The sequence below is a fragment of the Trachinotus anak genome, unplaced genomic scaffold (genome assembly GCF_046630095.1).
Source record: "Trachinotus anak isolate AG129_WGS33_773 ecotype Australia unplaced genomic scaffold, CSIRO_AGI_Tana_v1 ptg000012l, whole genome shotgun sequence".
Classification (NCBI taxonomy): Eukaryota; Metazoa; Chordata; class Actinopteri; order Carangiformes; family Carangidae; genus Trachinotus; species Trachinotus anak.
In genome coordinates, this window is record NW_027273863.1 from 12178323 (window position 1) to 12192187 (window position 13865).

Sequence of the window (13865 nt, forward strand, 5' to 3'; positions counted from 1 at the left end):
CATAATTGATCATTAATCATAAACTTACCATAAAAAATTCCAAGGTTGTCCATGATCAAATATGTCATGCTGGAGTACAATTAAATGTGTTTGAATAATCAAAATAAAACAAGACATTTTTCCAAAATGTTCCATTTGATATAATGATGCAACCAAAAAATGAGGAACCTCATTCAGAATGCAGAATAGATTTAGGCTAGTACATGACATTGTGCCTTGAGATAACAGCTGTGAATTAGCAGTATATAAATAAAATTTACTTGACTTGAATTGTAATAGAAGGTGTTTTGTTAACTATTTAAGGGGACATTTAGGGGAAAACTTGGCTCAGGTCAAGAGTGTTTGCCCTTTTAAGGTATTTTTAAAAAAGATTTTAAATAGGTCTTCCAGATTTTATAGTTCCTCAATTAAAGGACACACTACTACAGCAGTGGTAGTAGATGCAAAAATTACACTATGACCTACAAATTAAACAAAGCTTTACACTTCATCACAGCTGATGTCAGCATGTAAAGTAGCCAGTGTGTCAGCATGGAAATACCTGTTCCGCTGTCTGTGTTGAATAAACAGCTCCCATGACTTCCTCCTGCTGAGGTCACAGGACTTTCACCACCTTGTGTTAACTATTTGCCAGATTTTGATCACGACACACAAAACTTCCAGAGCAGGAATTTTTCACTGTGAGAAGATAAACAGATAGGAATAGATAACAGGTGGTATGCTGTCGGGGAACTGTGCACTTGTAGTTATAACTGTTTCAACAGTAAACACAGTTTTCATTTAGAGACTCTGGACAAATTATTATTTCCTTAACAAAACTTTAATGTTTGCATTTTACAAAATGTACAAATACAAAATCTCCCATACACAAATAATATAAAAATAATATTAAAAGATGCTCTTATAACTGAGCTGATGCTTGTATTGAGTAACAAGACATTGTTTCTACAATCAGCACTTTTGTTAAGCAGGACTTCGGTGAATTATAAAACCATGAAACATCACTGGTTACTGGATAACAGGCAAAACTGCGATGGAAAACTGTTTGTTGGCTGTAGCTGGGCTCCGCTGGCTCGCCTTCAAAAAGCAGGAAGACATCTTCATCTGTGAGGTCTATTTCTGCACTTTTGAGGTCCTGTTGTGAACCATTTGTGCTTTATTCCTGCAATGATGATCAAATGAAATATTATTACTTTTCTTGCTGTTGTGAAAATACGTTTTTGTGTACTGCAGAGTTGTATTTGCCAGTTATTTTGCATCAGTCCCTTTGAGAAATCTTACCTCAGACGGTCAACATAGTCCATCACCCATTTCAAAGCAGGATTGGTGCACGCTTTTCCCTTCACTGTGTGGAAACTGTAGAATTATAAAATAAAATTCAAAAAAATAAATAAATAAAATAAATAAATAAAATGAATATATACAGGCTTATCAAAAACATTAATGTCTCGTGTTATTTATTTTCTTGTTCAGAAGCAGGTGATGAACATAATTTTAGTAATACTTACATGATGGCATTGATAGGACACAGCTCTGTGAATGTCTGGACTGAGTACCCCCTGATTACAGCAAATGGTATTTTGGTTTTCATGTATCTTCGACAGCATTCATGATACACTGTGAAACAAGAGAAAAGACTGATCAGACACTGGAAAAGAGAAAAGTTAAAACAAATACATCCACCACTCTGTGGTCTTTGTCTAATGACCAGGAAACTAAAAAAATAAACCAACTAAATAACATTAAAAAGAAAAAGATGGAGGCAGACACAGTAGAGGAAACCCAATACACACCTGCAGACGTGTCGGTTGCCAGCAGACACATAGCGAGTGTGATCACCATTGCTGTTGCTTTGATTGACACCATGTCTTCTTCTGTATTGGCAGCAGTGACTCTGAGCTGAACTGTTGTCTCGCCCGGTCCACAGGTGGAGTTAGAGAGTGACAAAGTGTTGATCAAAGCAGCCTTATATAATCTTTAGAGAAACAGGAAATTTCCAGCCGGAAAAAAAAAAGATTAAGATCTGCCCTCATCACAAATATTACGCCACCACAGAAACTCCCCTCATTTTCCCCAGTGATAAAAGGAGAAGATGGGGGGGGGACAACTATTTTTGTGTATATTATATATATATATATATTTTTTTTGGACAGGTCTTATCAAGTTGAAAAACTCCAAGCACATAGAAATGTTGTGATGCTAAAAAAGTCTTTAAAGATCAAGTTGCAGAGGAGTGATGATAAACAACCAGTATGATCTTTCAGCATCTGTCAATTTAAATAAAATTATGATACTGAATTGTGGTTAGCACAGTAACATAAGGAATATGGAACAAAACAGGATAGAAAAGTTTAGTATCACTTCGCATGTCACCTAGTATATAAATACATAAATTACATGAATCATAGGTGTTGGTCCACACGTTAGGTCTTCTCATACCACACCTTTAATAAAACAAAAAGTCCTGTTGAACCAGTGCAGCATGGGAGGTTACAAAGGTGTGTCACTGACTCTCATCATGCACTTAATACTGTTAAAGACACAATATATTTAACTATTTGACATTTTGAAGACTTCAGAGAAGATGAAGGATGAAGGTTCACTGAAGACCTCATTATGCTCCTGCTTGATGTGGGCTGCTACGAGTGGGTTGCTTTCAGGTTGCACAAAGGTTCTTTTCTAGGTCAGAGGAACTCTTACTATATACTCAAGACCCATGCATCTGAGGGGAAAAGGTGCAATGGGACCTCTGAAATAGGTCATGGTATAGGTAAAGTCAGTAAATTGTTCATGATGAACTTTCCACCAAAACCGCACCAAGATTGAGTTGCACATTATTTATTTCCTGCGACGTGCTTCTTAGATAATGCATTGTTGCAAGAACATTTTAACTCAACTTAATCATTGTCTCTGCTCAACCATAACCGTGAGACAAAAATGCCGTCCTGATAAGATGATATTGACTTTTCTTTAAACACCAACCAAAATCAAAGCCAAATCTTACCACAGGGATACTAATTTTATACAGTCTAACGTTTATTTTTAACTCATCCTACAGATATCAGTGCCTTTGTAGTCCTTCGTACTCACCTTAGTTCAGACTTCAGTTTCTGATGACACACTCTGATACAACTGGGGCTGAATTTTCCCTGTACTTAATGGTTAACCTTTTTTTTTTTATAAGTCTGTCATTACACAACATTTACATGCCCACAAGTTGCAACTTGAACTTATCCTTTAGCGAAATGAGTATTTGAAGAAACCAGGTTTCTGTGACAACAATAAATCAAGTGACACAAAACCAGAGAAAGCAGAGTGGTGGTTAGGTGCACTCTTCACCTGTGAACAGATATTTCACGAGGCTTTTATTCACAGAAACCCCAAACTAGTGAGAAGAGCACGGACGCAGAACTTTACAAATCTACCTGAATCTGAAATAACCAAAAATTCAGAAAACCCCACTAAGACCCCTTTGATCATGGTAAGGAGTTTGAGAAAGCAATTATATTCCAACTTCACCTCCTAGCACTGCAGCACTTTGCCAGCTTCTGATTTGCTGATTCCCTCCTGTCTGATCAGGGCTTGTTTGATGGAAAAAAACTGCCATGTTCTTTTACATTGTCGGTCTGTCTCTCAGTGAAGGCACCTTCTCCTCAGATGTGGATAAGTTGTCTGGACTTACCAAGTTAGGTACAGAATAGATAACTCCCATTTTTTGTATTTAACATTTTTTCACCAACAGAGATGTCGGGGATGAACTAACAGCAATGCACCTCATGTTTTGCCCAGTTTATGAACTGTATCTAAAGTATAAAAAGTGCATCAAAAATATTTTAACCCGTGCTGCTGAGCCTGGGTAGAGGTGAGCTGACACCTAAAATTCAAAATCTGCATATATCTGCATATATATATATATATATAATGGCATTGTGTGTGTGTTTGTGTGTGTGTGTGTGTGTGTGTGTGTGTGTGTGTGTGTGTGTGTGTGTGTATATATATATATATATATATATATATATATATATATATATTTATATTATGATGGAAATCTAATGTTTGTTTTTTATATATATGTGTCTACAACAATGTGGATTTTATTGCTAATTTTGATAAATGTGCTGCATTGTGTGTTTATTAGTGACCATGACACACACAGTTGACTGAACTTAGATATTTCACTTAAATTGATAACAAAGGACACCAAACGCTGCTTCAGTAGAGTGAACTTGTCTGGGTTAACAGTGTAATATAATTATTAATGCCTATGAATTTACATATGTCCTACTGTGACATTTCAAAATTTCATCTGTGAAAATGAATGAAACAAGGACTTTCCCATAGATTGTATAACATGATGTTCATAATACATTAACAGCATTTTCTTGTAAAAAAAATAATAAAAAAAATAAAAAAAATAAACCTGTTTTATGAAAAAGATTAACAATTTTATGTTTAAATGGTTGTTATACAAAATATGATTGAGCTGACTTGAACTTTGTTTACACTTGTTTTACTCTGTGGTTGAATGTGCGTCACCCCAGCTGCATATTTACATTTCACTCTTGTGTATACTCACTTTTATAAGCAATGGCGTTGTGTAATAGTAATCAGGAGTGTAGAATGATGAATTATACAATCAGTGTAAATGCTAACTAGGTGGAGGGACAGTATATACAATGAAAAACAGTTTGTGGTCATATTTAGAGACAAGATGTCTTGTACATTGCTTCTGTTTGCAGCAATAAGGTCAGCAGGATGCTGTGTTGCAAGATCTGGGGTCACTGTCAAACTACTGTATGGCATTGTATATTGTATGTGCTAGCTTGTTCTCAAGTCTTCTAAACAGGTAAAAGTACCAAGAGTAAAAAGACCTATTTATATTGTATTGTAATGTGTTGCATTGTATTCTAGATAGATAGATAGACAAATAAATAGATAAAATACTTTATTAATCCCTAGGGGAAATTCAGACAGAAGTTAGTATTTTAATAGTTTTTATATGCAGTTCAATAATTTAATTTTTGAAAATACATCATATTTTACAAACTGATCACATGTTTTGTGAGTGAACTCTGAATCTGCAAAATTACTGTAGCTCTCAAATATATGTACAAAGGACAATAAATCAGTCTTAAACATAGCGGGATAGAAGCATAAAATAGCATGACACTGAAGTTATCAAGTCATTGAGTCTAATAGTATTTACTTTTCAGGAATTAAATTTTCTGTTATGTGCAACCTTTTAAAAAGTAACACATATACTATATGTATCGCACACGAATAGGGGGTTTTGTGCCTGCACTGTGGGTAAAGTACATGTGTCATAGTTCCCACTTGACCCAAATTTGATTAATACTTGGTGTTTTCCATCTTTGTGGTTGGACCTTGATGGCATTTCACACAGTATTTAAACTTCAGTGCCAGAGACAAACTTTATCAGTTCATCCCATCTGAGGATCCAGATCAGAAAACTGATTCACCGCTGAAGAGAAGCTGAGACAGGATGACAAAGCATGCTGTGTTCCTCTCTCTACTGCTAGTGGCACTGGTGGTGCCGCCGGCGCTGAGTGAAAGGAGTAAGTATGACTTCAATGATTTATTGCACATGATTATTCATTTCACTAATACTTTTGATATAGTAGAACACAGGAGATGATTTTTGTCTAGATTCTGTGCTCATTAAATGTTATTTGGCCTATTTCCTTGCTGAAATGTTTTCCTCTTTAAAGGTCCTGTGAAGGCTTGCTGCACACAGTACCGGGAAAAGTCAATCCCAGTAAAATGGTTAAAATACTACATAGTCCAGGACATCAATTTCTGCAACATCAAGGCAATAATGTAAGGAAAAATCAAGGCATCTGAAACAACACACATTACTATAAAGTATATGTTAACTGTCAGCTCTGCTATTGTTGTGATGTCTGAACGTCTTCCCTTGTCTTGATACAGTTTTGTGACACTAAAAAACAAGCCTGTATGTGCAAACCCTGACTCAGAGTGGGTGAAAAAGGCCATGGAGACTGTGCCAGCGTAAGTTAATTTCTCTTTTCAACCTACAGTGTCTCTGTGCTAAGATACTACAACATTACACCAAGACTCAATTGTATGTGAATCCAGCTAATGTTTTCATTTTTGTCCTTCTAAACAGAAGAGGTCTACTCTGATGGAGAACACCTGAAGAACTCACTGAGGCACAAGATAAATTTAATGAATTATTTTAAAGTCAATAAATCCAATATTTTTGTATTTCTTAAAATGTATCACTTAAAAGCCAATAAATTGAATATATTTTTTAAATAATTTGCTGACTCTGTGTTAATCTCTTTGACTATCTGGACCTAATGTTTTTATAGAAATTTACAACATTACATTTTCTATGTAGTCATACTACAAAGTCATTTTGCTGAAGTAAACAAACAGTAGTTGTGAAGTGAAAGTACTCACAGTACGGACGAAAGGAAATTTGTTTCATTGAACACCTTGTACCCTAGAGAAGAAGGGATAATAATAGAAGAAGATGGAAGGAAGGAAGGAAGACAATAAATTGAAATTGAAAGAATAAAATAAAGATGGGAGGATAGTTGGGAAGCGAAGCTACGTAAAGACCATACTTGTAAATATAAATCCAACTGGGTTCACCAAGCTTAAACTAATGAGTGTGTAAGAAATGAAGGTTGTAATAATACTGATGTTGTAGTTATTATTATTGTTGTTGATCATCATCAACACATGTATGAAACAGTTTCAGCATCTTAGCCTTTATGAAGGTGGTATTTATTGCAGGGTTGTTGTATTAGATTGCATGTGTGCCTCACCGAGAAACTCCTTACTATATTTTCTTAATTCCCTGTACTAACAGTAGGTGGCAGGAGTGTTCAACAGCACAGGAAGGATTCACTTTATGAATGAAGAGCTCAATGTCCAGCCGGAAGTGTTTGCGAATTCAATGGGATGATGTGTTTGATCTGGTTTGGATATGACTGGTACTCATAACGAAATCTGTCTCGTCGTGGGGTAAAAGCCCATCGTGGTTGTTGGTCTGAAACCATGACAGGATGAGGCGATGTGGAGATGCTACAGCTGAGCATTACAAGCTAACAGATGCTAACGTCAGCGGCTAGCCGCAGCTGTTCAGAAAAACAATGACAGCTACGGGGGAAAAGATGCTTAAAAGAGGAGAAAGGTAATATAAAAGAGAGCCACGTGATTTTCTGCTTTGAGACTAACATTGTCTTTAAGTTTGTGGAGCTGTCATAACGGTTGTGTGAAGATAATCATTAAAATGTGAATTTAAGGCGAGTAACAACAAATTATGTTTCCCCATAAAACACTCATTTACTTACATGACAGTAATAGATTCTGTCATATATAACATGCACATAACACAATTGTCCAAGTATTCACCAAACAAAAAAGAAAAAATACCACAGGTGAACAAGTAAACCTCCACCTTCTGTTATATATATATAATCCTTGCACAAAACTACAAATCTCTTATATATATGTGTATAATGTAATTTTTCCTTGTTTTGTTTCTAGGTGGAATACAAGTGTAAAATGTACATGGGGTCAGTGAGGATGGTCACAGCTGGCTGAGGTTCACCCACTGAGCCAGCAGGTAGGACCCAGGTTGAAAAGAAGCAGCAGCCATGAAAGGAGAGGGCAGGGCAGGGTGTGGAGGCCGGGGTCTGTTTGAGGACCTGGACTTCCCCTCCGACGACACGTCCCTGTTCTCTGACAGCTCCACGCCTATTGCCAGGCTGCAGGGAAACATCACCTGGCGCCGCCCGCAGGTTAGATCCAGTGCCAAGGGGAAATGGGAAATGCCGCAGTGAATGCCTTGTTTGATTGTCTTTGTCATGGGTTTATTGTTTACATGCCATTGTTACGCCCGTCCTCTGTCACAGGTTTATTTGTTCAAGCACAAAAGGAATTCCCTCATTATTACCTTATTACTTGATTATGACAGAGTGTTCAGTATTTATTTTACCCAATTTTTTTCACCCTTCGGGGTATTGCAAATCTTCTTTGAGTCTTCTTTGAATCACAGTCTCAGTTCTTCTTAATTTAAATTTTTCACCTCCAGGAGATTTGCCAGTCACCAGTTCTCTTCCCTGACAACATCACCTTGGGTCATGCTAAACAAGGCTTATTAGGAGACTGCTGGTTTCTCTGTGCCTGCACTGTCCTGCTCAAGAACAAACATCTGCTGAATAAGGTAGAGCAATAACTATTATCGTTTATATTTGAAATATTTTTAATGTCTTGTAACTCTGGCTTTGTTCAAAATCTGGTGAACTGAAAAAATGGGTGTCCCAGTGGCCCAGTGGTTTAAATAACCAGTAAGCATGCCTAAAACATGATGTGTCTCTATGTCCTGCACTGCTGTAATGACTTAGTCCACGATTCTCTGTAGGTGTTGCCCCCAGACCAGCCCCAGTGGGGTGACAGCCAATACAGGGGCTTCTTCCAGTTTTGTTTCTGGCAGCAGGGACACTGGACAGAGGTGACCATCGATGACCGCCTGCCCTGTATTAATTCTTCTCTCTGCTTCTCACGCTGCCACTCCCCCGCTGCCTTTTGGGTAGCTCTGTTGGAGAAGGCCTATGCTAAGTAAGTAGCCTGTGGAATTTCCCTCTTATCTCTCAGCTTAATCTGCTGTGAACTTTGAACAGGACGAATATTTTCTTTGTTATTTTGGAAAGTTTCACTGACCTTGTCGTGTATTCCATGTTTATTGAAGTGGGGAAATCCCGTTTTGTGTCCCATTCAACCTCTCTAGGTTTCATGGCTCATATGAGCGACTGTGGGCGGGGCAGGTGTCGGAGGCCCTGGTGGATTTGACCGGTGGTCTAGCAGAGCACTGGAGTTTAGGAAACTTGGGTTCAGAGGAGGAGCAGAGGCCAGAACGGGACAGTGACCAGGTCAGGAGGAGAAGGCTGGACCTGAACCTTCTGTACCCTGTGAAGGATGACTGTGCGTTGAGCTGCTCCACTCACAGCAGCCCTGGAGGTCAGAGAAGTGTTTTCCTTGCAGATAAAAGTGAACTTGTGATCCCTTGTCACATAACATGCTGATCTCTTTGTTCTAGGTGCCAGTGAGCTGGGTCAGTACCACGCCCTGACTGTCACGGAGTGGTTGGATGTGAAGACGGTGTCAGGGGGTGAAGTGCGTCTACTCAGGATCAGAAACCCCTGGGGAAGATGCTGCTGGGGAGGGGCCTGGGTAGAGAGGTAGGCATGCATGTCACAGTAAGATTTGTGCCACATTGTGCTATGTGATGGACTTTAGATATCAGGCACTGCCATAAATATAACCTCTGCATGAGACTGCAGGTGTGGGCAAGTTCAGATTGTGGGATTCAGCCCCAGTCTGAATTCAATCTTTCTACCTTTTTCTCTGCAGTGGTGCAGGTTGGAGCTCTGTCGAACCTGCTTGCGCTTCAGACCTACAAGCCAGGGTGGCTGAGGGTGAGTTCTGGTTGGATGAGGCCGAATTCATGTCCCAGTTCGATGATGTCACAGTGGGATACCCCATCAGTGAGGAAGGACACCTAAGGAGCATCTATACTGGTAATTTCCTTATTTCGTTAAAGAGTGTTTTTTTACTTTCACTCTCTAATTCTGACCTTCTTGGCAGCATCTTTTTCACCGTGACAACTCTCCTCTCTGGCAGGAAGTCTGCTAAAACACAGCCATCAGCTGGCTGGCCGGTGGATAAAAGGGCACTCAGCTGGTGGTAGCCGAAACAGCAGCTGCTATTGTACCAATCCCAAGTTTTGGCTGAAAGTGAGTGAGAAAGGAGAGGTTCTGGTGTCCCTGCTGCAGCATAGGAAGTGGAGAAATGCAGAGAAATACGCACAAACGCCACTCGAGGACAACAAGAACACAAAGCACCAGCACTACCAGGCTACTGCTCTACACATGTGGAAGGTTTGTGGCGTCATTTGCATGGAAACGAGTGATGCTGTGTTTGTTTGTGGCTTTGTGTCAGATGAGAGCATTTTTCTGTCACCAGGTGGAGAAGAAGCGTTTTAATCTGAGCCGGATGTTGAACAAACCTCCATTTGCTTCTACTCACTGCCACGCGTACGAGAGAGAGGTGGTCCTCCACGGGCACCTGGAACCCGGGTATTACCTGCTGATCCCCAGCACCTACCAGCCAGGAGCTGAGTCCCGCTTTCTCATCAGGGCCCATTCCTCCTCTTCCATTTCCCTTAGGTAAGGGCCAGTTAATGGGAAAAGAAAGTAAATTCCGTGAATGCTGAGTTCTTTTTATTTTAAATTTTGAGCTTCATTGTTTCATTAAGTTCATCCACATTCACACAAGTGTATTAATGTTATTTCCTGCAGAGCTCAATAAGGGGAAAAATGCTCTCAGATTAATAAACTATACATAAATTGTCAGAACACAATGTTGAACATTGGTTGACTTCCTGTGGAATGTATGAGAGTAGATATATAGTGACACCTGCTGGTCAAATTGAAAAAGACCCTTAAAGGAATGAACTAGTAAATCAGAGTTTTTATATCCATTATCTGTCGCTACTGCTGTTGTCTATTTTGTAAATATCTAATTGTATATATTATAATATTATTATCTAGTATTTATCATTTTCTTAAGTATTTGTTACTGACATTTGCAGTCTTTTTCTCTTGCATTGTCCACATTGCTGCTGTCATACTGCAAATGTTCCCACTGTGGGACTGATATAGGCTATCGTAATCTTCATCTAATTCTTTTAAACGGCAGTAAGCACACTTTAAGCCATTAACCCACACATTTTACAGAAGATGGATATTCTTAGTGTCATGTTTCATCATGTAAAGTGCTGTTTGTATAATTTGTAATGTTTCTGATTGAATTATTTGTGATCCAACAATGTGTGTGTTCTCGTCAGTGCCCTGAGAAGCCCAGCACCTTCACTGCCATTAACAACAGATGGTGAGTGGGAGACCAGTTACTTCCGGGGCTCGTGGGTGGAGGGAAGGACGGCCGGAGGAAGCAGGAACTTCCTGTCTCACTGGCAGAACCCCTGCTTCCCTTTTACAGTGTGTGACCCTGCAGCAGTGACATCAGGAGTTAATGTCAGGATTACCCTGCAGCAGAACCGCCCTGACACTGAGCTGCACCCTATTGGCTTCCACATTTACAAGGTCAGTCAACCATTAAGGGAGAAAACCAGTGTCATCAAAGGCATTAGGGGGACATTTGCTTCTGTGTACATTCCCTTCAGCAATTATGCTGTCAAAAAATCTTTGAAATGTTTACTCTGCTTCAAAAAAGAAGACATGAATCTAACAATCGTGTTTGCTAGAAAATATTTTTTGATAAGTTAATTATAGTTCTCTCTGTGGTCCAAAGCAGAACTGGTGTAAAATAACTTGTGTGCAACAAAATTAACGCAAGAAAATAGAAACACTGTCAGACCCAAATCCAGGTTTCATCTGTACTGTGACAGATTATCTTGTGGTTCTTCAGGTAGTTTTCATGTCTCTGAAGATGTATTTCATACTGTTCAGCAACAAATCGCCTCTTCTGTAGGAGGAAACCAGCCAGTGATTATTGTTCTTGTTAATTATCAATGACATTTTGAAAACACCAGTGTAAATTTGCTGATGTTACCTCAACAATCATTTTTTTCCTGTAGTCCTAAACACAACTAAACAAACAAAAAAACCAGTGTATGTGTGCGTATATGTACTTCATCTTGATGAGCTTAAGTAAATGATAAAATAAAAGTGTCTCCAAGTCATAAAATACTTAAATACTTATATTACTCATTATACTGTTTGTAATAATAATCTAGTTAGTGATGAATTGAAGTTGCCATTATAATTATATCCAAGTATCTGAGTTTCACAATGTACTGTTTCCAGGTCCCAGAAGGAGCATCTGTGCAGACGATCCCCAGGGACGAGGACCCTGTGGCCAGTTGCGTACCCCACTGTTACATGCAGGATGTCAGTCTGGCCTGCAGTCTTCCTCCTGGGGCTTACACCATATTACCGTCCACTTACGAGCCTGACTGCTCAGCAAACTTCACCCTCAGCCTGGCTCGCAGAATACACAGGTTAGTCCTGTTCCTGTCCTAAAATCCTGATCACAGTGTTGTTACACAGGTAATACCAACAGCTTCAGGTTATGTCACTATCAGAAGGAAAAATAAATGTGTGTCTCTTTCAGGAGGGTGGTGAAAAGTCAGGAGAGGCTGGGGAGAGCCATTCAGGAGGTTTGTATAATGTAGTACTGATAATGACAAAATTAATCGGCAGCAATTTTGGCAACTGATTAATTGCTTAATCATATATGAAGCATGAATTCCAAATATTTGCTGGTTTCAGCTCCTCAAATATCAGGATTTGCCACTTTTCTATGTTTTGTGTCACTGTAAATTGAATGTCTTTGGATTTAAATTGCGAACAAAAAAAACAAACAGCTAGAAACAGGTTCCTTGGGCTGGTATTGTTACATGATGACCAAGAAACTGTCACCTCTGCTCATACTGTAACTATCTCCAGTAAAGCTCAACAAATGAATGGTGTTTTATGGAAGGTTGACTTTAGGATGAGGGTCATGGCAGCAACTTTACAGCAATTCCCGCACCAAAGGCAATTCAGTGCAACAAATTGGATGTGTGCACAGCTTAAAGTCTGCGACTGTGGTCAGAAGATGGCAGCACTGAATAATCCCTCTGTCTTGCTTTGTCTCTCTCTGGGCGGCAGGTCTCTCACATCTCTGTGATGCAAAGCTAGTTCTCTGGGACTGTTGCTGCTCCACTGACGTCGGCTCACCTCCCTGTGCCTCTTGGCCCACGATGAGAGAGCCAGCTCTCCCATACACCCTCACCATACAGGCTGTGTGTATGTGTGTGTGCATGTATGTGGACCATGAGTGGCTGAGAAGGCAGGCAGATAGAGAAATTTAGTGGGAATGTGTGTGTCGGGACTCCTAGAAAGCCCTTTATCCTGAACCGCTGAGGCTCAGGGCTGATGGGCAGCCACACACTCATCAGCGATTAGGACATCAGAGGTTGTCGGTGGGCTGGGCTGCTAATGAAGTATGACGGGACTGGCTGGTGTAAACAAACAGCAACCATTGAAGAGGGCCGCCACTGCTCTTGCTCATTCACTCACTTGTGTGCCTGCCGGCCCGGAACAAAGGGCCCTCTCATGAAGGTCCTCACAGAGGCACAGGGGGCAAGGGTTGAGGGGATGGTCTCCACCAGCAGAGCCAACCAAACCACACCACACCATACCGTGCCATACCATACCAGAGCTATTCTCCCATCCCTCACCCCCAGAATATCTGCTCCGTAGTTATCCTGCATTGTTCGTCTCTGGAAACCAGACACAGGGTTTCTCAATCCCTCTTCCCCCGAAACCTGCTCACCGTCCTGATTAACACTAAAGTCAGACTGAACCTAAAATCCACTTAGTTCCTGACTCCATCCACACACCCACCATCCCCACCGCCTCCCTTTTTGTCCCCCTAGACTCGGTCCACAGCCCTGCTTGGACCTGAACACAGCCGCTGTTTGAAGTGACCGCAAAAACAGATGACAAGTGGATGGATTGGAAGAGATGAAACAAGGGATGCGGCACATCAGAGGAAGCCGGTTCATGTGAAGAAGCCGCCAGCCCTTTTTGTGTTGAGGCTGCTGTATGTGCGGCGCTGTGGCTGCCCGCTCAAACCCATGTCTGTGTGTGGAGAAGTCACAGGGTTTCTGGTTATTCACTGGGGCCACAGCTCACAGAGACTTTTAAAAAGCTAAGTGATTGGACTGGTACTAGTTTGGTAGTCAGCTGTGTGAGAGGTGTTGAATAAAATGTTAAAACATAACTTGGTGCAAATGTGTCTCATAT

The 13865-nt window shown here is 40.2% G+C and overlaps 2 protein-coding genes across 3 annotated transcripts; one reads left to right on the forward strand and one right to left on the reverse strand.

The window, feature by feature from the left end:
- Positions 1-791: 791 nt before the first annotated feature.
- On the reverse strand, positions 792-1952 carry ccl20a.3 (chemokine (C-C motif) ligand 20a, duplicate 3). The gene is made up of 4 exons (XM_071491439.1): positions 1794-1952; positions 1509-1617; positions 1282-1356; positions 792-1162 (listed from the first exon to the last, which is right to left on the reverse strand). Exons 1-4 carry the CDS (start codon positions 1864-1866, stop codon positions 1114-1116), a joined length of 306 nt encoding a protein of 101 aa, XP_071347540.1. The 5' UTR covers positions 1867-1952; the 3' UTR covers positions 792-1113.
- Positions 1953-6883: 4931 nt separating this feature from the next.
- capn10 (calpain 10) lies at positions 6884-13842 on the forward strand. 2 transcript variants are annotated; one of them, XM_071491386.1, is made up of 14 exons: positions 6884-7183; positions 7540-7793; positions 8087-8218; positions 8417-8613; positions 8783-9012; positions 9092-9233; positions 9406-9572; positions 9676-9932; positions 10018-10220; positions 10901-10944; positions 11053-11156; positions 11880-12073; positions 12187-12232; positions 12726-13842. In XM_071491386.1, the coding sequence occupies exons 2-14, from the start codon at positions 7650-7652 to the stop codon at positions 12753-12755; spliced, it is 1890 nt and encodes a 629-aa protein (XP_071347487.1). In that variant the 5' UTR covers positions 6884-7183; positions 7540-7649; the 3' UTR covers positions 12756-13842. The 2 variants fall into 2 exon arrangements, with proteins under 2 accessions (XP_071347487.1, XP_071347486.1); XM_071491385.1 differs by having other exon boundaries at positions 6885-7183; positions 10901-11156.
- The last annotated feature ends 23 nt before the right edge of the window (positions 13843-13865 follow it).